The sequence below is a fragment of the Lepus europaeus genome, chromosome X, assembly GCF_033115175.1.
Source record: "Lepus europaeus isolate LE1 chromosome X, mLepTim1.pri, whole genome shotgun sequence".
Classification (NCBI taxonomy): domain Eukaryota; kingdom Metazoa; phylum Chordata; class Mammalia; order Lagomorpha; family Leporidae; genus Lepus; species Lepus europaeus.
The window spans coordinates 116,525,925-116,551,960 of NC_084850.1; the positions used below are offsets into that span (position 1 = coordinate 116,525,925).

At 37.5% G+C, this 26,036-nt stretch overlaps 1 protein-coding gene across 9 annotated transcripts in view; it reads left to right on the forward strand.

The window, feature by feature from the left end:
• DMD (dystrophin) overlaps window positions 1–26,036 on the forward strand; it is a 2,142,101-nt gene that overhangs the window by 1,292,434 nt on the left and 823,631 nt on the right. For 8 of the 9 annotated variants that reach the window (XM_062183372.1, XM_062183374.1, XM_062183377.1 and 5 more), the window contains 2 exons: window positions 13,377–13,524; window positions 16,157–16,306. The exons of the other annotated variant lie outside the window; for it this stretch is intronic. In XM_062183372.1, coding sequence (XP_062039356.1) covers window positions 13,377–13,524; window positions 16,157–16,306 — 298 coding nt within the window. The remainder of the gene's footprint in view (window positions 1–13,376; window positions 13,525–16,156; window positions 16,307–26,036) is intronic. 9 annotated transcript variants of the gene reach the window in all.

Here is a 26,036-nt window from a genome sequence, read left to right on the forward strand (position 1 = left end):
TTCATATTATAGAAGATGCCTTGCTTTAAAAAAATAATCATCAGAAAAAAGTTTTCAACAAACACTATGTAAAAGAAGATTATGATAAAGAGCCTAGCCAAAATGTTTACTTTTTAGGTGGTGATTTATTATATCAGGAAGTTCTTAAGAGTTTTTGAAGTTAGTATACGGTTAATATCCATAAAATCATATGCAGATTTCTGTATTTCAAACTGCTGTTGAAGGTTAGTTATTAAATATGCTGAATTATTTGTAGTGCCCACATAGGTCCCAGGTATTCTCAGTCTCCAAATGTATTGTAAACATAGAAAACTTAGAAAATTATATTGAAAAGACAAAAATTCTTCACAAACTAATTTATTGATTTCATGTAATCATGATCAAAATACTCAATAATTTTTATTTTGTAATTTGATAAAATGTTAAGATAGTTAAAGTGGTAGAGAAGATAGTCTACTAGAAACTGAACAGTTTTTTGAAGGGGTTGAAGTAGTGTATTACTGTCACAAAACTCTACAGGAAATCGGCAAACAGAACCTTAGTAATATAAAACCTTTTAATGAAGAAAGTGCCATAGATCAATAGAGAACAGATTGTGCTTGGAAGAAAATATCAATTTCTGAGAAAACTTTCAAGGGCAGAAATATAATCTATATAAATTTAAGATGCATTAAACATTAGATTTTTTAAATGAAGTTATAAAGATCTAGAATAAAGATAAATAAATAATTATAGCATGGTTACTGTTTTGAGAATAATCTCAATGAAAGAAATAATAGAAATAAATTCTTAGAAACCAAAAAATGCAAAAGTTAAAGATAAAAGGGAAACTGTAAGATTATTCACAATAAAGGTGATTTTATGATAATGCAAAAAGAGTTGTTGCAAATAAATAAGAAAACATTGATGAAAAATGCATAACATACATAGCAGAAAATTGACAATAGAAACGTAAATGACAAATGGGCATAAACATATTTTTCAACTTTTCTACTAAAAATATAAAAATATCCATGCAGAACATATTTTTCTATCAAGTATATAAATCATAGTGCTCAATAGTGGTAAAGATTTGGTAAGAGTAGAATTTTGTAACTATCAGTAGGAGTTTATAAAGGTTCTTAGTGTCAGTGTTGCAAAGATAATTAGCAATGTGTATCTAAATCCTTTGGATTCTTATTGTTAATTTTTCTTCCTTATTCCAAGGAATTTAGCAAATATGTGAGCCAAAATGCATAAACAAATGTATTTGCTATAGAGTTATTTATTATAATGAATAATTGGAACCAAGCGAAATGCCTAATAAGACAAGAATGGTGAAATATGGTGTTCCCAAATATAGCTTATTACTCAGATCTTAGAAGTCAGTTTTTCAGAGCGTAATTAATGACCTAAGAAAATACTAACAATGGAATTTAAATGAAGAAAATAGGTACAGAATATTTATACAGCTTGATCCCAAATGTATAAATCGCTATTATAATGAATAAGTACATCTGCCCTATTTGTCTTGGCTGAATATTCGTAAGAGGAAAAAAAATATATGCAACAAAGTAATTTGAGATATGTTTAGAGTGTCAGTGAGGGGGTGGTGGTGTTTGCTTTTGGAATTTTATTCTGAGCTTGGGAATTTTTTGTTTTGTTTTGATGTTACTCATGTCTGCTCTTCCAGTTTTTGCATCGTTTTGGGTTTTGGGGGTGGTTCTGCTTCAAAATTGTCTGTTTCTATATGAAAGATGAAAAAAGCCTTATCAATCTGTTTAGGTTTTACAAATGTAATCAGATTTTAGCAAAGGTTTTCTTAACTAACGGTGTGTGGAACAGTGTACAAGATGATCTGCAGTCTAATATTAATGGAGACAAAAATTTGGACAACAAAAAAGTAGAAATGGAATGGGCATTTGTCACAGCAGTTAAGACATTGCTTGGGATGCGACCTCCTGTATCAGAGTACTTGGTTTCAAGTCCTGGCTCCGGTCCTGGTTCCAGCTTTTTGCTAATGTGCGCTCTGGAAGGGAGGAGGTGATGGCTCAAATACTTGGGTGTCTGCCACCCACGAGGGAGACTCAAATTAAGCCCCTGTCTCCTGGCTTCAGCCTGGCCTATCCTGGGCTGTTGAGGGCATTTGGGGAGAGAACCCTTGAACCCTTGTTAGGAATGATATCTCTCTCTCTCTCTCTCTCTCTCTCTCTCTCTCATATTTTGAAAGAGGAGACCCAGGGATTGAATTGGGTTAGAACTTTTAAGAAATAAAAGATGTCTGTAGTAGGATTTTTTTTTCCTCTTCAAGATTTGGTTCTAAGGCCAGAGTCTGAGAGAAAAGTATGTTTTCCTACAATTTAAAACAGGCTGCAAGCAGTTGAGATCAGTTATGTCCCCATAGGGTTTATGGAGAAGCAACAATAATATTGTTTGTACTACCAACCATTTCCAATCTTCTCTGTATCCCATGTTCTGAAGGAAAAAGTGATACAAGCGAGGCAGACTCTAAATGTGAAGATGCTTCAGAAATAACTCAACCAGGTTTTTCACTTATATTCTACTTTTGTTTGTATACATAGAGGATATATGACAAAAATTCAATCAATCTAAAAAGAACAAGTTTCTTCATGGAATAAAACCTCAAAGTAATAAGTGTCATAGTTGACATTCCCACTTCCTACCCATTCCCACTTCCTACCTCCTTCCCCTTTGATACTTAACATGATGGTATCCTATGGTCTGCAACTGCTGGTGTCCTTATTTAGTGATATACTACACTGACCATGGGTGTGTGAAGTAGACTGTATTTCACAGTCAGCAGTTTGCACAGTGTGAAATATTTTTTAGAACAGAAATGGATGCAAGATTGAAAATAATGATGAGAGAATTCAGTCATTCACTCGATTATTTATTGAGCATCTATTCTGTGCCAGCCATTGTTTCAGGGCAAGGATTACAGCAACAAATTAAACACATCAAAATCATTATCCTTGGGAAGTTTAATTTCATGTGTGTGAAATAGATAATACACCAAGTAAATAACCAAGCTATAGAGTATGTTAAAGAAAGAAAGATAAAGGGAAAATAGGAAAAAAATAGAAATCTGAAGTATAATTCTATGTGAGATCATCAGGGAGAATGTGCAAGAGGTTAGGGATCCACACATGTTTGATATTTGAAGGAAGAGCATTCAGGGATATGGAAAAGCCATGGCAAAGACTTAGAAGCGGAGATTCATCTATGTATTTGAGGAATATAGCGAGGAGGCTACTGGTTCTCAGGAAAGATAAAAGAAAGCAAAGCAGATGGACATGTGACTAAAAGGTGAGATGACAGGAGCCAGTAGATCTCATACATCTGTGTTCAATAGAAAAAAGTAGGTGAGCTGTATAATGTAATTTAAATTTTTCTTATTACCATGTTTAAAGAGTAGAAGGCCACTGGTAGAATTAATTTTAATAAATTTATTTAACTCAGTGTATTAAGATACATTGCGATACATACAGTATTAGTGAGATATAATATGCTAAAATTTGGGGGCCAGTGTTGTGGCATAGCAGGTAAAGCCCCCACCTGCAACGCTGGCATCCCTTGTAGTTACCCTGGCTGCTCCACTTGTGATCCACCTCCATGCTAATTTAAGGCTGGAAAAAGCAGCAGAACTTGACTCATGTGGGAGACACAAATGAAACTCCTGGCTCCTGCCTTTAGGCCAGCACAGTCCTGCCATTGTAGCCAAAGAAGGAGTGAACCAGCAGTTGGAAGATTATTTCTCTCTCTAACTCTGACTTTCAAATAAATAAGTAAATAAATCTTCAAAATAAAAAGTAAAATTTTATGTACATAAATTTTGGCACAATTTTAAGTTCACAACAAAATTAAGCAAAAGGTAGAGATAATTATTCCTTTTGTACAAGTCTTTGAAATCTCATGTGCATTTTACATAGTTTATCTCAATACCTATCGGCCACATTTCAAGTGCTAAGAAAGCTCCAAAGCTTTCAGGTGTTTCAATATAATGCCTACTATATTGAACAGCACAAACCTGGATCCTCCTAGGGCACTGTAAAAACTTTGGCTTTTGTCGTGGATGAATTAGGAAGCAGTGGAATATTTTAAATGCAGTATGATATACATCTGGCTTGGGTTTCCACAGTATACCTCTAGCTCCTGTGTTCAGAGTAGACAGAGTGGAGAATGCAAGCTTCTATGTCCCAGGACAGACACTGGACAAGGTTTCATTGCATGGCAAAAGATTGATTCCCCACATGCTTGTTAGGTGAGTGGATGAGCTTAGCTGTAGTTCTCTCAAGGTCCTATCTTTGCACAGGCTGCGTGTTATTCCTGCAGCATAAAGTATTTTCTTCATGCTCTAGGCTCCTGCCACTATGTTCTCTTGGATGTCTCCCAAGCTCTGCTCTAGAAATAATTTATCCTCTTAACATACGCAGAATCCTTAGTTTACATATGTTGCCGTTGAATTCTCCACAATGTAGCAGTGGGTTCCTTTCTGAGAGGAGCAGCGTGGTGGGGGCAAGAGGGGCCGAGTCAACACACAGACCCCGGGAGTCGGGTGAGAGCAGGCTTGAGGCGAGCAGCCGGCAGACTCGTTTATTACAGTTGGTACAACAGCTTATATAGCCAAGACCAGCCAATCTGGTCAAGGGGCGGTCTATACCCCAACCAATCACACAGCCTGTTGCCAGGCAGTTTCCAGAGCCATCCAATCACAGCCTGTCGCCAGGCAGTTTCAAATCCATCCAATCACAGCCTGTTGCCAGGCAGTTTCCAGAGCCATCCAATCACAGCCTGTCGCCAGGCAGTTTCAAATCCATCCAATCACAGCCTGTCGCCAGGCAGTTTCCAGAGCCATCCAATCACTGCCTGTTGCTAGGCAGTTTCCAAAGCCAGGTGGGTTTCAAAGCCATTCCTGACTAACTGACGCTCGCTTGCCAGTGGCCACCTTGGCATGGCCTTCTCATTCCACTACATTTCCCCCTTTTTGTTTATTTTTTGAGCAACGGGAGGCATGATTCTTGGCCATACCATTGTTGACCCCGTTTCCATGTGGTCTCCGTACGCAGCTGTGCCTGTCTTAGGTTGTCCCCCAGGGGATCGTACCCGTCATTGACTAACCAGCACTCAAATCGAGAGACCACAGGATTGCTTGCTCAGATAGGGGTAGGAATGAGGAATAACGGTTATCAGGAATGGCATGACTGCACACAGGCTGTGGGCCATTTGAGTGGCTGACCAGAGCTAGTGGGGTACACAACAGTAACAGATATGGCTTTGGGCAGTTTCTCAGGGTAGGATGATAGGGCAGGTGCGTCTGCTAACAAGGCGGAGTCTTGGTCTTGTTCAGCTGGTTCTGGTTGGCTGTCAGTTGCAGGCTTGATGTTTCTGGCTGGTACCCAAATGGGCTGTTCCGCATTCTCTGGAAAGACACAAGCATATCCTCGACCTTTGGTTAGCAGAGGGTGTGGTCCTTTCCATTCTCCTGTCAGGGGGTCTTTCCATCTAACCATAGGGGCTGGGGTCTGGGGTGGAAAGAATCCCCAGTGTTTATAAGCTGGGCTGATCCCTTGGGAATCAAAAGTAAGAAAACTGATAGTGAAAAGGACCTCAGTCAAAGCAAGCTGTGGGTCTGAGGGTATATGATTATTTTTTTGCCTTTGTAAGATCTTTAATCATCCTATGAGTTCTTTCAATAATTGCCTGTCCCTGTGGGTTGTATGGGATACTTGTAACAGGCTGTATGTTCCAAGATTTCAGGAAGGAAGTAAATTCCTGTGATGTATATGCTGGCCCGTTATCAGTCTTTATAGTCCAGGGGACACCAAGGACCAGCATGGCTGATTTAACTGCCTTTATCACATTACTAGCCTTTTCTCCGGATTGGGCTATTGCAAATACAGCCTTTGAATAAGTATCTACCACCACATGAACAAACTTAAGTTTACCAAAGGAATTAATGTGGGTGATGTCCACTTGCCATAGTTTATTAGGAGCAAGGCCTCGTGGGTTCACTCCTGCTTGTTGCAGTGGGCCTAATGGGGTGAGGGGTGCACAATTCTTGCAAGAGTGCACTAGGTGTTTGCATTGGCTCATTGTTAGCTCTGGGAAAAGCAATTTTATGTTGCTTGCTGACATATGAAATTTTTGGTGTAAAATATGGGCTTGTTCTAAGTGTCCAATGGAAGCCGTGTTGCAGGAGATAAGACGATCAACCTTTCTGTTGCCTTGGAAAATAAAGCCAGGTAACCCAGTATGTAATCTTACGTGTGAGATATACCATGGGTATTTTCTGTTCTCAGTTAGCTCTTTAAGTGTTGTGAATTCAAGTTACATTATTTTGTGTAGTTTTGTCCATCCATTCTCCTGGCTGTATAGTAGTCAATTGTGTTACTGTCACTGTAGGTGGACATTTCAGTTACATCCATTTTTCAATGACTAGCTAAAATATTGTTTGGATCTTAGTGTCTTCCAGGAAACTCAACTAGGCATTAGGATTAAAGATGGGTATGTTATGGGGCCAGTGTTGTGGCATAATAGGCTAAGCCTCTGCCTGTTTTGCTGGCCTCCCATATGGGTGCTGGTTCATGTCCTGGCTGCTCCTCTTCTGATCCAGCTCTCTTCTATAGCCTGGGAAAGCAGTGGAAGATGGCTTGAGTTCTTGGGCCCCTAAACCCACGTGGGAAACCTAGAAGCAGCTCTTGGCTCCTGGCTTCAGATTGGCTCAGCTCCAGCCATTGTGGCTATTTGCAGAGTGAGCCAGTGGATGAAAGACCTTTTTTTCTCTCTCTCCCTCTATCTGTCTGTAACTCTGTCTCTCAAATAAATAAATAAAAATCTTTAAAGAAAAGATGGATATATTATGAACCTTGTCTTGAGGATCTCACCCTTGGTGAAAAGAAAGAGTATGTATGTAGTGGAATGAGAAGGCCATGCCAAGGTGGCCACTGGCAAGCGAGCGTCAGTTAGTCAGGAATGGCTTTGAAACCCACCTAGCTTTGGAAACTGCCTAGCAACAGGCAGTGATTGGATGGCTCTGGAAACTGCCTGGCGACAGGCTGTGATTGGATGGATTTGAAACTGCCTGGCGACAGGCTGTGATTGGATGGCTCTGGAAACTGCCTGGCAACAGGCTGTGATTGGTTGGGGTATGGACCGCCCCTTGACCAGATTGGCTGGTCTTGGCTATATAAGCTGTTGTACCAACTGTAATAAACGAGTCTGCCGGCTGCTCGCCTCAAGCCTGCTCTCACCGGACTCCGGGGGTCTGTGTGTTGACTCCGCGCCTCTTGCCCCCACCACGCTGCTCCTCTCAGAAAGGAACCCACTGCAACATTGTAGAGAATTCAACTGCAACGTCTGGCGCGCCAACGTGACTGAGAAAGAAACAGCGTGTCGGACTCGGCGAGGTCCCCCCTGGATTTCGGCAAGTAGGCCCCTCGGTGTTTTGTGTGCTGTTCGGTTCTGTGAGGGTGAGCACAGAACCCCCTCCTTCGCCCCTTTCCTTGTCCTTGTCCTCGGTCTAAGTGACCCCAGGTTAGCACACACCGCCCTGAAGCGTACGTCACTTCTCGGCTCCTCCTTTTACTTTCGGTTCGCCCGGCTAGCTCAGTCGCTAGAGCATGAGACTCTTAATCTCAGGGTCGTGGGTTCGAGCCCCACATTGGGCGCCAGATGTTGCCGTTGAATTCTCTACAATGTTGCAGTGGGTTCCTTTCTGAGAGGAGCAGCGTGGTGGGGGCAAGAGGCGCGGAGTCAACACACAGACCCCGGGAGTCGGGTGAGAGCAGGCTTGAGGCGAGCAGCCGGCAGACTCGTTTATTACAGTTGGTACAACAGCTTATATAGCCAAGACCAGCCAATCTGGTCAAGGGGCGGTCTATACCCCAACCAATCACACAGCCTGTTGCCAGGCAGTTTCCAGAGCCATCCAATCACAGCCTGTCGCCAGGCAGTTTCAAATCCATCCAATCACAGCCTGTTGCCAGGCAGTTTCCAGAGCCATCCAATCACAGCCTGTCGCCAGGCAGTTTCAAATCCATCCAATCACAGCCTGTCGCCAGGCAGTTTCCAGAGCCATCCAATCACTGCCTGTTGCTAGGCAGTTTCCAAAGCCAGGTGGGTTTCAAAGCCATTCCTGACTAACTGACGCTCGCTTGCCAGTGGCCACCTTGGCATGGCCTTCTCATTCCACTACATACATACTCTTTCTTTTCACCAAGGGTGAGATCCTCAAGACAAGGTTCATAATATATCCATCTTTTCTTTAAAGATTTTTATTTATTTATTTGAGAGACAGAGTTACAGACAGATAGAGGGAGAGAGAGAGAAAAAGGTCTTTCATCCACTGGCTCACTCTGCAAATAGCCACAATGGCTGGAGCTGAGCCAATCTGAAGCCAGGAGCCAAGAGCTGCTTCTAGGTTTCCCACATGGGTTTAGGGGCCCAAGAACTCAAGCCATCTTCCACTGCTTTCCCAGGCTATAGAAGAGAGCTGGATCAGAAGAGGAGCAGCCAGGACATGAACCAGCACCCATATGGGAGGCCAGCAAAACAGACAGAGGCTTAGCCTATTATGCCACAACACTGGCCCCATAACATACCCATCTTTAATCCTAATGCCTAGTTGAGTTTCCTGGAAGACACTAAGATCCAAACAATATTTTAGCTAGTCATTGAAAAATGGATGTAACTGAAATGTCCACCTACAGTGACAGTAACACAATTGACTACTATACAGCCAGGAGAATGGATGGACAAAACTACACAAAATAATGTAACTTGAATTATTAAAGTATAATTTTTAGTGAAAGGCAAGATTCAAAGGAATACATGCCTTATTATTCCACTTGCAATAACTTCAATATGGAGACAATAAAGTTGACACAGTATTGTTTAGATTTGGCAGTAGTAATTGTAAAGGGGACAAGAGAGAGTTTCTGGGGTTCTGATAATATTCTTTCTCTAGTTATATAGTATTCCAGTATTTAAAAATGTTTATTTATTTGAAAGTCATAGAGAGGGACAGACAGAGTGATCTTCCATCTGCTGGTTCACTTTCCAACTAGCCACAGTGTCCAGGACTGAGCCAGGCCAAAGCCTAGATCCAGGAGCTTCCTTCAGGTTTCCCACATGGGGTCCAAACACTTGGGTCATCTACTGCTGCTTTTCCCAGGCCATTAACAGGGAGCTGAGTCGGAAGTGGAACAGCTGGGATACGAACCAGTACACATATGGGATCCCAGCATCACAGGCAGTGACTTTACCCACTATACCATAAAGCTGGCTGCAGTATTTGAATGTTTAAATCATCATTGAAAGGTCAACACTGTGGCATATCAGGTTAAGCTGTTGCCTACGATGCCAGTATCCTATATAGGAGTGCCAGTTCAAGTCTTGTCTGCTCTATTTCCAATCTAGTTCCCTGCTAATGTGCCTGGGAAAGTAGCAAAAGATGTTCCAAGCCTGTGGGTCCCTGCCACCCATATGAGAGACCTGTATGGTATTCCAGGTTCCTGGCTTTGGCCTAGAGCAGTCCTGGCTCTTATGTCCCTTTTGGGAGTGAACCAACAGATGAAAGATCTCTCTCTCTCTCTCTGTCTCCCTCTCCCTCTCCCTCCCTCTCTCTTTCTCTCTCCCTGTCATTCAAATAAGTAAAATATTTTAAAAAATCATTGAACTATACAGTTATATATGTCTACTTTTATATATGTATATATGTGTGGATATATGCATATATATATATATATATATATATAAAATACATCTATTTGGAGAATTGTATATCTCCTAAAAGATAACAAAACAAAAAAAATTGTAATTTGTTTTCAGGGCAAATCATTTGATTTAAGTATAAGTCTGCTTTTAAATATATTTGCACTTCATTTCTTAAAAATAATTTACCAAATAACAAACAGTAAGAAAAGAAAAAACACAAATACCTCCTTGAAAACAGAGAATTATAAGTTAAAATACTTATAAAATACTTATAATGCAAGAAGATAAATATTCATTTCTAGAAAGTATTTACATGAAATGGATTTTATTGAAACACTATTATTTTTATGCTTCCCATTAAAATGCATATGCTTCATTCCAAAATACACCTTAAAAGTTCATTAGAGTATTCAACAAGTATTTAGTCAATTAAATTGATCATAACACAAAACTTATTAATCAAACATACAGCCAAAGTTTTTCAATACTCCTTATTAAATGTTAGCGTTTTGTTGTTTGTGAATTGAGAGTATTTCATTATTATTGTAGAAAATTCTTGAAAGATGCAAGATATTTCCTCATATTTTAATAAAACAATATGGTTTCATATTCTAGTAGCTGTTAATCAGCATAAATAAATTAAGAAAATACAGGCACATATAGATACAAATACCCAATGTATTATATGACTATAGTGAAGTTATGTTTGTATTTATTTAATGCTTATTTTTGGTCATAATTGAAATTATAATTTTCAAATAGACTCATTTCATTTTTGTGCTGTTTGATTACCTAAAGATCTATTACATTTAGCAACTTACTATTTTTTTTCTAAGCAGTGAACTTGAACTAAGCTTATTTGAAGATGTCTGTTTTTCTTCCCTGTGCTCACCAGTCACCTGCAGTCAGGGGACAGTTTAGCTAGGAGTCTCTCTCTCTCTCTCCCTCCCTCTCAGAGAAATCTATACTGCTGGTTTATTCCTAAAATGGCCACAACACATGGTCTGGCCCAGGTCAAAGCCAGGAGCCAGGAACGCTATCCTGGTCTCTCCCATGAATGACAAGGACCCAAGTACTTTGGTCATCTTCCACTGTCTCCAAGGCCCATTACCAGGAAACTTTATTGAAAATGGAGCAGCTGGGACACAATCCAACACTCCAGTGGATTTCCTACTGAATTCTACAAAACATACAAATAGGAACTAACTCCAACTGCCTATCAAACTATTCCAAACTGTTGAAAAGGATGAAACTTTGCCAAACTCTTTTAAAGAGGTCATCATCACTCTGATACTAAAACCAAAGATACAACGCAAAACAATGCTAAAGACTGATATCCTTGACAGACATACATGCAAAAATTATCAACAAAAATACTAGCAAAGCAAATGCAAAAATATAACAAAAAAGATCATACATCATGATCAAATGGGATTTATCCCAGAGATGCAGAGTGGTTCAACATTTGAAAATCAATAAAGTCCTTAAATAATATCAACAGAATGAAGAACAAATCCATATGGTCATCTCAAAAGATGCAGACACATTTGGCAAGATTTGACACCACTTCATAATAAAAACCCTCAACAAACTGGGTGTAGAAGGAACATATCTCAAAAATATAAAGGCTATTTATGACAAATTAATAGTCAATATCATATTGAATGGGGAAAAGCTGATAGCAATGCCCTTAGGCCTGGAGCAAGACAAGGTTGTCCACTTTGCCACTCTTATTCAATATAGTTTTGGAAGTACTATCAGGAGCAAAGAAAGAAATAAAGGGAATTGAAATTAGAAAAGAAGTAAAAATATCCATGTTTGAAGATGAAATGATGTTATACATGGAAAAGCCTAAACACGTCACCAAAAAGCTGTTATAACTGATAACCAGTTCCATAAAGTTGTAGGATATGGACATCAACATACAAAAAAGTAGCATTTCTGTACACTAATAATGATCTCACTGAAAGCTAAATCAACAACAAAATAATATTCTCAGTAGCTACTCCAAAATAAAATATCCATTAATAAATTTGACCAAAGAAGTAAAAGGTCTCTATGATGAAAATTATGAAAGAAATCATCAGTGACACAAAGCAGTGGAAATGTATCCTTGGCTCATGAATTGGAAGAATCAACATAATTAAAATGTCTATATTACCTAAAACAGTCTACAGATTCAATGCAATACCTATCTATAAGTCCTTGATCCAATATATAGGAATAAACTTATAGCTAATCAAACATATAGTATGTGCACTTCTATAATTAAAAACTCACTAGCATAATGTGTTAAGTATTTTAAATCAATTTTTCTGTGTCCTCCAAAGAGATTCTGAGTTATAATTTGGACATTTTTTATTTTATTTTATTTTTTAAAGATTTATTTATTTGAAAGTCAGAGTTACACAGAGAGAGGGAGAGACTGAGAGAGAGAACTTCCATCCATTGGTTCACTCCCTAAATGTTGCAATGGCCAAGGCTGGTCCAGGCTGAAGCCAGAAGCCAGGAGCTTCAGCCAGGTCTCCCATGTGTGTGGCAGGGTCGCAAAAGCTTGGACCATCTTCCATTGCTTCCCCAGGCTACTATCAAGGGACTGGATCAGAAGCAGAACAGCCAGAACACAAACCCACACCCATATGGGATGCCAGCATCTCAGGCAGTGGCCTTGCCTGCTACACCACAGCGCAGACCCCCTGGAAAGCATTTTAATAATCATTTTGTGTTTTTATCTTAAACCCTTGCTCTTATTTTTGTCCTGTAATTTTCTATAAAGTACACTTTAATTAAGCATTTTTAAAATGTGCAACTTCATGTTATGTGCTTACTCCAGTGGTTCTCAATCTGGGATACTTTCTCCCCAAATTCCAGCATTACCCCCAGGATATTTTGCAATGTCTAGAAAGATTTTTTGTTGTCATAATATGGAGCAGGAGTGTGGACTTGTTACCGTGTTTTTTGCTTTGCTTTTTAATTATGTATATGTTTATATGGAAGGGAGAGAGAGAAAGATCTTTCATCTGCTGGTTCACTCCTATAGAATGCCTGCCACAGCTGGAGCTGGGCCAAACAGAAACCAGGAGCCTGGGATTCATTTGGGTCTCCCACATGGGTGGCAGGGGCCCAAATAATTGGGCCATCAGATACTATCTCCCAGGGTGCACATTAGAAGGATCAGAAGCAGAGCCTGGACTTAGAGCTAAGCACTCTGATAGGTGATGTGGTGATCACAAGGATTTTCTTAGCTGCTGCAGCAAATGGCTACCCTTGGAGTTGCTACTGCCACCTAGAGTGTATAAGGCAGGAATGATGCTCAACATCCTACAACATACAGGATAGTCCATCACAACAAAGAATTAGCCAATCTTAAATGTCAGTAGTGCTGAGGTTGTGAAACCTGCCCGAATGCAAAATGATAATAATGTCGGATAGTTTAAATAAAATATTTTCTTGACCATTTTCAATTCCTTTATCTTTTAGAAATTTTTGAAATATTGAAATTGCTTTGTTCAAAATGAATGAATTTCCTTAAAATGAATAATGTATTGTTAACATTTAATTGCTCATTTTCTCAAAAGTGTTTGTCATGTATTTTTCCAGTTTACTTTTGAAAAAATTGGAGAAATATGTCACTTATAACTACTTTATTCTCCTTTCTGCAGGCTAGAAGAACAAAAGAATATCCTGTCAGAATTTCAAAGAGATTTAAATGAATTTGTTTTATGGTTGGAAGAAGCAGATAACATTACCAGTATTCCACTTGAACCTGGAAATGAGCAGCAACTAAAAGAAAAGCTTGAACAAGTCAAGGTAATTTTATTTTCTCAAATACACCAGGGCTCACTTATATAAAGAGTATATGAATCTATTTTTAAATATGCTTATCATTGATTTTCTGCCAATTAAGTTATAGTTCTTCACTAAAGTGTTTTTCTTACAACTTTATTTTGTCTTAAGCCATAGGCTCCCAATCTATATGCATTCTTGTATGTATATATGTATAGATGCATTTATTACCTATAAATTGCATCTATTCATACATAATACATGGGAGATTTTTTAACTAATTTGAAATTATCTTTAGACTTATTTGACACCTCCATGGCTTCAGTACTGAAACTGAAGAACAAATGTGGAATCATAAATCCAAATGAGAATTATTTTTTAAACTTAAATTTTGGATTAACATGTAACGTGTATATATTTCAACCCATATACATAGCTTACCCCACCATATCAAGTAACTAGCGTTTTAATTTCCTTATTTTTTATTTGTATTTGGAGCCTACCGGTTCCTCTCTTCCAGTTCCTCATACAGAGGGTTTCCATCTGTCTTAGGCTACATACTTAGATATTTGAGGAGAATTTTTATGAAAAGGAATCCCATTTCTTAGGAATATCTTAACACTCCAAGCAAACCCACTAGTTCAGCCTCTAATTAAAGATAGATTTGCCAAGTGATGTTTTGTTTTGGTTTGTTTTGTCTACGGATAAGGGGGCTGTGGTGTTTGTCTGCATTCATACTGTTTGAACAGACATGCAGTTCATCCAAGTAGCATTTCCAGCCCTCCTACTGTGATAGCTACTTATTACTGATTTCTTCACCTGGCTTACTGGCACGCTCTATGCAGTTGAATTCACTTTCACGACTTTAGCTTTAGGAGAACAACTCAGTTTTATTTTTACTGTTAAAGGGAGGGGAAAAGGAGAAGAAAGGAAAATGAATAGTTTATCGCCACTATTATTTGTCAGACATGATGTGCAGCTGCATCTGATATCTTAGTCAATCTTTGAACCAAACTTTCACAATGCTTGCTACAAGGATACTTCAAAAAGTTTGTGGAAAATGGAATTAAAATCTAAGTTTATTTTGTCACATACAAACAATTAAAATCAAAGCAAAGGGCGGTCTTCTAAAAGTTCATGACAACGCATGTGTTATGAAAAAGTATACATGGATTTCAAATTCTTTGCACCAAAATAAACTTTTTAAATTCCAATTTTATGAAGTTTCTGAAGAACCTTCATATCCTCATTCTATAAGATTCCATAATCAAAGAGAAATGGAATTGCTTCTTTATCAATGATTCACTTGGTTGACACATGTAAATTAGTCTAGTATCAACCATTTATTTCTATAAATCAAGAAATTTTCACATGAACAGGAGAAAAAGTATAACATTACAGTAGTATTTAATTCACTATAAAAATACTGAGCACTTATTATATGTAAGACATTGTACTAGGGTTTGAGATTCACAAAATGAAAAGTTTGGGGACAATGTGAAGATGGTTTTGCCTTGAAAAAATGAACTCAGTCTGTTCTAGAAGTTCATCTTTTCTAAATGTACTGAGTGTCACATAGAGCAGTATAACTGATGACTCATTTAATAGACATAGTAAATGATATTCACTTAATAATAAAAAAATCTTACTTTCTCTTCTCATTAGATTATCTAAATCAGCAGCATCCCATGCAAGTTTCTTTGATGATGGAAATGTTCTTACTTATCCTTTTCCTTAGAGATAGTCATACATACCTTTTGGATCTTTGAAAAGTGGTTAGTGTGACTGAGGAGCCAAAGCTTTTATATTTTTATTGCATTTTATTTACTTATAAGTAACATCATGTGGCTAGTTCTGGAGGCTGCTGATGTAAATGACATAAACGAATAAAAACAGTTATTAATGATTAATACCGTTGTAATTTTATAGGTCTGTGGAAAGGGCATAAACAGGGTGATGCTGAATGAATAAGAGAAATTTAGAGATGTGAAGGAGTCAGAAACAAGGGTTCCAGCATGAGGCTGCCCATGTTTGAATCACAGTACTGTTTCTTGCCAGTTATTTTTTCCCTTGGCACTGGCATTTAACCTGTCTTCCTCAGTATCCTTCTATAAAATTAGTAGGAACTACTTGTATTATTATTATACTATGAAGATTAACTGAGATAAGTACTCAAAGACTTCATCACAGAGCCTGGCACTGTGTACGCTGAGTGTGTGTACTGTTCGTATTAGCGGACTCGCAGAATGATCATGCAGTTTCTTACTTGGTGGCATTCTGCGGTGTGCTATGGCATGTGATGCTGCCTAAGAGGATGATGAACTTACCCAAATTGTCCTTTTTAATAGAAATCTGTTTGCAGATGCTAAGTCCATTTGTGGTGTTGTTTTAGAGGTTACCTTACAACCTAACACTTTTCTCTTGGAAAATACCCAAGGGATAAGATAATTTTGTCTGTTCCAAGGTTTATCTACTTAAGAGTGGATGTTTCAGTCCACCAGCTCTGTACTCTGTAGAAAACTGCTGGGACTTGCAGTGCCAGTAGGCCTGTGGTCAAGTTGCTTCATTTTGATAGACTAATCAATAGGAGCGAAGACAAGGTAGTTGGAATTGTGCTGTAATTCATTTTAAACGTTGTTGCATTTGTCTCTTTCAGTTACTGGCAGAAGAGTTGCCCCTGCGCCAGGGAATTCTAAAACAATTAAATGAAGCAGGAGGAACAGCACTTGTAAGTGCTCCCATAAGCCCAGAAGAACAGGATAAACTTGAAAATAAGCTCAAACAGACAAATCTCCAGTGGATCAAGGTTAGACATTAGCCATCTCCTCTGTCACATGTGTTAAATGTTACAAGTGTTTGTATTTGCTTTGTTTCCTGAGTGCTTTATTGGTAGAGGAGAAAGTTGGTATGTAGATTGTTGCTTTGTTTCATTTTATTTTAGCCTGATCGTTTTTTATTTGACAATATTTAAGCACGATATATGTGGTCTAATTCAACAAGTATCATAAAACAAAATTACTATGTTCCTATATCATAATCAATAGTTAATGTATGCTGACCCTCTCCAAAAGGCTACTTATTTATTTGCCTACTTGTTTACTTAAGAGTCTCCACCTTTCTACTTTGGATACTTTAAAAATATAATATCAAAATGTTTTATCAAGTTAAAATTTACTTATTCTTTAAAACACAATTGGTACATATGAATTTATAATGAGAAGTAGCATTAATTAGTCCAGCAAGTTTTATTGAAAAAGAATGTTTTTTCCCACTGTACTGCCAAGGCATCTTGGTTGTAAATCAAGTGATCCTATATGTATGAATCTGATTCTGAATTCCTTATCCTCTTTCACTTGATTTTGCCTGCCCATTACACACTGACTTAGTTGCAATCTTTTTTAAACAGCTTTACTGAGATATAACTCACATACCATTAAATTCACCCATTTAAAGCATAACATTCAATGGTTTTCCAGTACTAATTTATTTTTATCGTGATAATATACAACATAAAATTTGTCATTTTAATCCCTTTAAGCATACAATTCAGTCATATTTATTAGAACCATTACCACCATCTACTTCCATAATTTTTCATCACTCTAAACAGAAACTCTGTTACCATCCAAGAATCGTTTCCTATCTCTTCTTCCTCTCAGCCTTTCATAACCTGTAATCTATGTATCTCTGTGAGTTTCTGTATTCCGGATATTTCATGTAAGTGGGAATCATCCAATATCTTTCCTTTGTTTCTGGCTCATTTCACTCAGCAAGTTTTCATGGTTTATCCATGTTGTAACATATATTGGAACTTCATTCCTTTCTATGGCTGAACAATATTCTATAATAATATATCTATGTATACACACAAATATTTTAGTGAGAACTTTGGTATCTAGTTGTGTAAGCCCTCCAATTTTATTCTTCCTCTTCAAGGTTTCCTTGGCTATTTTGGTTATTTGAAATAATTTTGGAATCATCTTGTCAATTTCTACATGAAGCTTTCTAGGACATTGATTGACTTCATGTTCACACTTGATCTTAGCCAAAAGGCCGAGAAGCGATAACATCACGTTCAATTTGTAGATCATTTAACACCTCTGCAGTACCGAGTAATCTAAAATATGCACATGCTTTATTCTTTCATTTATTTAGCTCTTCTATAATTAATGTTAGTGATATTTTGCACTTTTCAGTCTAGACATTCTACATGTGATACATTAGATTGAAGCTTAGATATCTGAGGTTTTGACTCTATTATAAATGAGACTTTTATTTTCTATTTGTTGGTGGTCTATACAAATATAATTGTTTGTTTTGCACATTGAGTACATATACAGCACCCTTGATACATTCCTTTATTAATGTTCATAGTATTAGAATACTTGGGATATTATCATGCATACAATGGTGTCAACAAGTTGACACAGTCCATCTCTTTATAAAAATTATTTAATTTTTTCTCTTTATTGCCCTAGTTTAGGACATCCAAAACAGTGTTATATAGAAGTGGTGATAATGGGAGTCCTTGTCACATTCTCTGTCTCAGTTGTGCAGCTTTGAATATTTTTAATTAAAAATGCATTTTTGGTAGATTTTTTTTATCCTGTCAACCCTGGCAAGGAATTTCTCTTTATTCCAAGCTTATGAAGTTTTCTTTTTTATTTAAATCAGTATTGGACACAGTCAAGTAGTTTCTCTGCAGCAATTTAAAAGGTTGTATGAATTCTCTACTATGTGAAAATGGCAATTTTGATTTTGATATTTATATATGAAATCACACTGGGATTCTGGAAAGAAAATTTTACTGGTCATGCTGAAATATATTTTTTATAGATTGCTTGATTCAGTTTTCTAATTATGTTTAGAATTTTTATATCTTTGTTCATGCAGACATTGGTCTGTATGTTTTTCTACTAATATTCTTCTCAAGTATTTGTAGTAATGTTAGACTAGATTTATAAAACAAATGGATAGGCGCTCCCTCTTTTCTTTTTTCTTGAAGAAATTGTTCAAAGTTGGTATTATTTTTTCTAAAGACATTTGGAAAAATTAGATTGTTCAGCCATCTGGGCATACTACATTTTTGTGGGAAAGTTTGTAATAATGGATTCTGTTTTCTTAATAGATGTAAGGATGGTTTGATTTCTTTTTAAATTTCCTTTCAGCTTTTGTAACTTGTGTCTTTAAGGAATTTGGCGTTATCTTGTCAATTTCATTGGGCTTTAGGTGTTCTTCATACAGCTTGTGATATTTTATATATTTCTATATAACAATGAGAAAATAGAAAGATGGTCTGAGAGGTCCAATCCTTTCATGTTTCTTGTTGACTGGGAAAGTCTGCTGTATGTGCTAAGGTACAAAGCTGATACACCTGCTGAAGAATATATTCACTTTCCATAATACAGAGGGATTTGTTCTGAGATATTCACACAGTCTCCTGGAGTTCTCTCTAGATACTGAGTTAAATTTCTTTAGAGAAGAATGATTTAGTTTTTGTTTGATCTATTGATTTGTGTTTATTTTTATGTATCAGGAAATGCTAAGATCAGACTGTCTTTGTGTGATAGTTTTCAACTAGGGGAAAACTTTGATTTATAGTTTTTCTGTATCCTGATGTTAACCAGCTTCTTACTCCACTACTATGACGTCTTTCATGCAAACACTCTAGAGGTTCTGCTAAAGTCAGCTGTCCCAGTTCCTAATACTAATTCTCCCTTACTTCATATGGCTCCATGTGTGCTTGCCCTGGATATGTTTTTGACCTTCAAAGATGCTTTAAAACCTCTCTTCTACTTATAACCACAGATCCATTACTTTGTTGAATATATTTAGTACATGTTAACTTTTTTCAATCCAAAATATAAGTCAAACTGTAATCCCTTAAACTTTGAGCAAATATATGCCAAGAAGATATTGCATAACTGTAATTTTCATGTAATATAAAATGACTTCTTTCAAAAATGGTATAATTACCTCTAAAGAATTCCTTGTTATTCATCAGCATGATAAAAAAAATTGAGGTATGAAGAAGTTATACTGAGAAAAAATTCTGTTCTTTATACAGAAATAATTGAGACTTCATCTTAAATTGTGTCAGGTTATTTGTTTCATTTTTAAATTGATGATGCTGAAGTTCTTGTAACAGATCACTTACAGGACTGATAAAATATTTAGGAACTGAAATTATACCAATTTTGTGAGATCGAATCAAAATGTGAACTTAGGGCTCTATAATTCCAGTAAGTAGATATTTGAAAAAATACCTTTTTACTTGAATATATCAGCACTTTCTCATTTATGTAAATAATCAGAAAAAAACATTTTACAGTAATTTTTTTTCTACTGAAGAATGAAGTTTCTTCTTTCAGTGACTTTAAAATGCTATGTAAAGTTATGGACACCTAAAAAGACAGGAAATGTGTTGTTCCAGTAATTAAAATTTATTGCCACATAACAATATAAATAAAATCATTTCCCATAGGAAGAGAGATTTCCCACAATATCCCCGTACATCTTGACATTGTAAAAGGGAACACAAACATAAATGTTGGAAATGCAAGAGAATTGTCTAAAATGTACAATGGAAGCTTTGTGGATTATTGAACGTGAGTTGGAGTCCTGTGTCTTCAGCAACAGGATAAAAAGTTAAAATTTTATGATAGAAAATTGGAACTAAGACTATGAGCACATCTTGGGTAGACTTATTACAGCATCCACAATATTCTGTTTCCATTGTAATTTCAATGGTACGCCATTGCCATTAGATGACATTTGAGATCTTATTCGTTGAGCAAGTTAAAATTATTTAATTGGGGCTGGTGCTATGATGTAGCAGATAAAGCTGCTGCCTGCAGTGCTGGCATCCCATATGGGTGCCAGTTCGAGTTCTAGTTGCTCCACTTCTGATCCAGTTCCCTGCTAATTCACTTGGGAAAGCAGAGCAGGATGGCCCAAGTGCTTGGACCCCTGTACCCATGTGGGAGACCCAGCTGAAGCTCCTGGCTCCTGGCTGTGGCCTGGCCCAGCCCTGGCCATTGAGGCCGTTTGGGGAGTGAACCAGCAGATGGAAGACCTTTCTCTGTGCCTCTGTCCTTCTCTATAACTCTGCCTTTCAAATAAATAAATATTTAAAAATATTTAGTCATGTTTTCACCACCCCTATCTCTGTTATCTTAGATTGGCGACTAGGAATAGGAAGCAAATGATCAGTGCAAGGTTTAGGACCATGTACAAGTCAGTAGGTTTTTTTTTGTTGTTTTTTAAAGGGAAAGTGTTTATTGGGGAACACCCTACAGACCGGAGTGAAGGGGCGGCGAAGGAAAAAGAGAAGGAGACTGTAAGAGAGACAGACAGAGAGGAGGGAGAAGAGAGGAGAGGAGGAGAGAAGCCAAGAGAGCAGGGAGAAGAGCCAAGAGAGCACGTGTTCAGGAACAGGCCCTTTTAAAACTTTGCCTGAGGGCGGGCAGGGAAGCAGGAGCAGCGAATCCCATTAGGATGGGGGTGGAGCCTGGCTCAGGTAGCTGGGCCATGCGGCCACCTGGCTAAAACTGCCCCAGTTTCTTAACATTCCCCCCTTTTGTTTTTTATAAAGCAGGATTTGTATGGGATTATATTAGTCCCAAAAGTCCAGGAGGGGTAGAGGGACGATGATCTGTCTTTAGAGCTACTTCCTGCTGACACGGGGTGACGAGGTACTCTTCGCTGACATGGGGTGATGTCTCAAGTCGCTGTCTCCTGGGTGGGGAGCCGAGTAAATCCTTGTAGCAGCATTTGGTGGACTGCCTGGTTGTTGAAGGCCTTTGTTCATTCCATTTTCACCTGCTGTAAACACTTCAACAGACACTGTAGTATAAGAGACAGGATTGAGAATAGTAACCAATGATCCTAAGAGTAGCATTAACCATTTCATAGAGGAGAGGAAAGTCATATAAAATATATTTTATTTTGTTGAGTAAATTTCAATATTTATATAATATTTACCTACTTATTTGTAAATAATAAAATACTATTTTATTTGTTACTACATAGGGGGTATAAAATATTGCATGTAAAGATTAAAACATTTGGGGCCGGCACCGTGGCTCATTTGGTTAATCTTCCGCCTGTGGTGCCGGCATCCCATATGGGCGCCGGTTCTAGTCCCGGTTGCTCCTCTTCCAGTCCAGCTCTCTGCTGTGGCCTGGGAGGGCAGTGGAGGATGGCCCAAGTGCTTGGGCCCCTGTACCTGCATGGGAGACCAGGAAGAAGCACCTGGCTCCTGGCTTCAAATGGCTATTTGGGGAGTGAACCAACAGAAGGAAGACCTTTCTCTCTGTCTCTCTCACTGTCTATAACTCTACCTATCAAAAAAAAAAAGATTAAAACATTTTACTAACATCCTAGCAAAAAATCTAATTCTCATGACCTAAAAAAATTAGATTTCCCAAAATAATATATGTGCATATGAAAGCTTTAAAACAAAAATAAACCAAATCACAATATTAAAAATTATTAAAGTGAAAATATTAACTCCTAAGACAAAACATTTTCCACGTTACACAAATGGACATGACTGTATTTCCAGAAATATAGATCAATTTGTGTCAACACCTTACCCTGTTACTTCTAAGTATCCATTTAAGGGCTAAAAATTTTAGATTTGTCCTTTTTGATTTCCATTGGATAAATAAGTGTTTTGTCCTTTCTAGTTTGCCTATAATGCCAGTTATAATTAGCCATCATGTACCAAGAAAAAAAACAAGTAAACTTAAAAACCTAAAAGTTTTTTCCGCTTCTTGCTCAATAATAGACATTTGCTCCAATCAGTTTCCTAACATAATACAATGATGAAGAAATTGTTCCAATAGTGACCAAGGTAAATTATTGTTATTTTTTATCTGAGGAATAGAATCATTACTGGAGTTGTTGCCATACTGACTGGTATTTACAGGGCCCTGAAAAAAATGCTCTGAAATATGAAGTAGGGATGATAATAATGATTGTCTGAAGTCAGTTGTCTGGGAGTAATAGCAAGGAATTGATGGTTCCATTGGAGCTTTGATATGCTCATTATGATCTCTTAAAACTGTATTTGTAACATAATCAACATAGTCCTTAATTTTATAAGTCTGTGTGCTAAATGGTAGTATACAAGAAAATGGAATTTGTGTATTTAATAGGCATTTTGTTGTCTGATAGTTTTTGGAAACCTATCATCTTAGAGGTTTCCTTTATATAGTTAATAATCACATCAAAGCATCTATTGATTCATTACTCATTCCACAACTACCTGTGAGTGACTACTACGTGTTATATGCTACTATAAGCATATTGTAAGCAATTCTGACCCTTGCCTTGTTTAAAGGACATGCATAATTTTTTTAGGGCTTGGCATTGTAAATATTCATAGCTCTAATTTATAGTTGTAAAATTGAGGCAGAGAGTTCGGGGAAAGTGTAGTGATTTAAAGTTTATAACATAGGCATCTTTGACTTTGCCTCCTGTAATTTCACACTGACATGTAGTATGTAACTGAGTTGTATGTCATGAGTACATCACAATTTGCTCTTTTTTTTTCTTTTTTTAGATTTACTTTTTATTTTATTTGAAAGGCAGAGGTACACACAGGGAGGGAAAGATAGAAAGAGATCTTCCATCTGCTGGTTCACTCCCCAAATAGCTGCAATGGCTAGGGGTGGGCCAGTCTGAAGCCGAGTCAAGAGCTTCTGAGTCTCCCACATTGGTGCAGGGACCCAAGCACTTGGGACATCTTCTCATGCTTTCCCAGGTGCAATAGCAGGGAGCTGGATTGAATGTGGAGCATCCAGGACTGGAACTAGCACCTATGTAGGATGCTGACATCACAGACAGAGGCTTTACCCACTATGCCACCAGTGCTAGCCCTAAATTTGCACTTCAAGTACTGGTTTTTGCCTGTTATCTCATGATAATATTTAATAGCTACCTCTTTAATAAGTGTACCACGATAAATTTTATTTTTAATATTTATTTGAGAGGTAGCAGGAACCCAGTTACTACAGTCATCACTTATTGTCTCTGATGATGTGTGAATGACCCTCTTGATAAAATACGTATGGAATCACCCTAGTTATAAGAATATTTGACTCTTAGAGAAAGGCTTGGCATGGTATTCAATAACAGTTGTTATACTCATTGCTAATTTTCTTATCAGCAGTATCAACATCCCTGTCATCACCTATCCTCTTGACACTTCATTGAAGCTGAAGTTGAAGTTGTAAAGTTTGGGCAGTCCAAAAACCCTGAGCGTTATAACTAGCAAATTAATCAATCTTTAATGACAATAAGTTTAAGAATGTGTGCTCTATACGTTTTCAAAATTCAAATTCCAGGCACTGCTTGCAGTATCAATCAGATACTTTGCAAACAAAAGTAGAAGGAATGCTGAGTAGGCAATTTGCTACAGTAATCAATGATACTATTTATGGATTATGGATCCCAGCTGTTAGCTGTGTGTGACCTTATAACTCTCATATCCACACCTCAGTTACAACATCTGCAAAATTAAGATACTAGTAGAACATATCTCCCCAGGTTAAGGTGAAAATCTAGTGAGAGAGAGCATGGAAAATTTATTTAACATAGTATTTGATAATTGCTCAAAAATGTTCACTTGAAAAACTAGATAAAATTGTTAAAATATAAAAATCAAGTACAGAATTACTGCTGGTGCATCTTAATCAAGCAGTTATGAAAACTGCCAATGGGGAGAATTCTGGAATTATGGAAGCAAGGGACATGTCTCCTCAGAGACACCAAGACCACACCAAGACCCTAATGGAAAGCACAAAAGGTTATCAGTCTTTTCCCATTCCTCTTATCTCATTATTGTCTTTGACAAGCTAGCCTATTTGATAATGTATCTTGGAAAATAATGAATTTTGCCCTCACATTGCCCAAAAAGCCTAAGTAAGTCCAGATTGTTTTTGAACACCAGTATTTCCACATTTTTAGTGTTAACATGACGTAAATAACTGCTTAAGCCTGAACATTTAAAAGCAATCAGCTGGCCTGAATTTAGCTGGGAAATCCAGGCAGAGAGCATATTACACCTCTTCCTTGCTTCCTCAACTTCTTCCCCTACCTCCATTTGGTCAAGTGATGAGAAACTGTCAGTAGAAAGTTACCATGGAGCCAGATGGTGCTCGGTTAGGATCCCTCAACCTAATACAAGGTACTTTGTTCATTTCAATATAATACTATTTTAAAATATAAAGAAACAAAACTCCAGTATAAATTTAAAGGCACTGATTCTTGTGCAACAGCTCATTTACATATTCAAAAGAGAGAGAATGTATATCACATATTAAACCGTATCACTTCAATGTGCTCTGTCTAAAACTTTATTTAAAAGGTAAAATAAGTTCCAATTAAAAACAGATTTAACTATTCTTGGCAAACTCTATTTCCTATTTGCAATCAATTTAAAATAAAGATGAATACTATGATGATGAAAAGAAAAAGAGGAGGCCGGTGTCGTGGCTCACTTGGCTAATCCTCCACCGCGGCGCTGGCACCCCGGGTTCTAGTCCTGGTTGGGGTGCCGGATTCTATCCCGGTTGCTCCTCTTCCAGTTCAGCTCTCTGCTGTGGCCTGGGAAGGCAGTGGAGGATGGCCCAAGTGCTTAGGCCCTGCACCCACATGGAAGACCAGGAAGAAGCCCCTGGCTCCTGGCTTCAGATTGGCGCAGCACGCCAGCTGTAGCAGCTATTTGGGGGGTGAACCAACGGAAGGAAGACCTTTCTCTCTGTCTCTCTCTCTTTAACTCTGCCTGTCAGAAAATAAAAAATAAAATAAAAAAATAAAAGAAAAAGAAGAAAAATTTCATAACTCTTGACCTTAGTGTAATATTTTTAAGTCCTTTACTAGACAAAGGTGTTTGCCCTAAAGCAATAACTTTTAAAAAGAAATAATACAATAAAAAGGGATTTTGATAATGTCCATTTTTTCTTTCCTTTTGTTTCTACAGTGCTTTTGCTGACTAGAGTGTAGAGTCATTTCTGAGACTAGAAGGGTTTCCATTCTTTTTTACAATTTAATAATCTTGAAATGACATTAACGGTGTTTCATATGCCAACTTTTTAAACTACAGTTGAATAAGGAATGAAGATTAAAGGCTATATTTAAGAGCATGGATTGTAAATTCTAACCCAGTTTCATTTATTATACCACCTGCAAAGCCACTGTGTAATGTAAAAATAAAATTGCAGGGCTATTTTTATAAAAGGTCAGAATCATACCAAAAATTAACCTTTCTTTCAAATCTTTGTACTCATACATCAAGATATGTGAGTTTATTTATGTACCTAAAAAATTTAGCACTAAATCCTGACTACTATACCCATGTCAGCTGACCCCTAGTGCTTCAAACTGTAGAGAAGGGACATTGAATACTGAGTTGGTTGATGTATTCCATTTTTGTCATAGACCACCTGCCAGGGCTTATAACAGATCTGTAATGGGTTCCTTACCTTTTATTGTGTAGAAAATGGATTGATAGATTAGGTCTGGGGCCA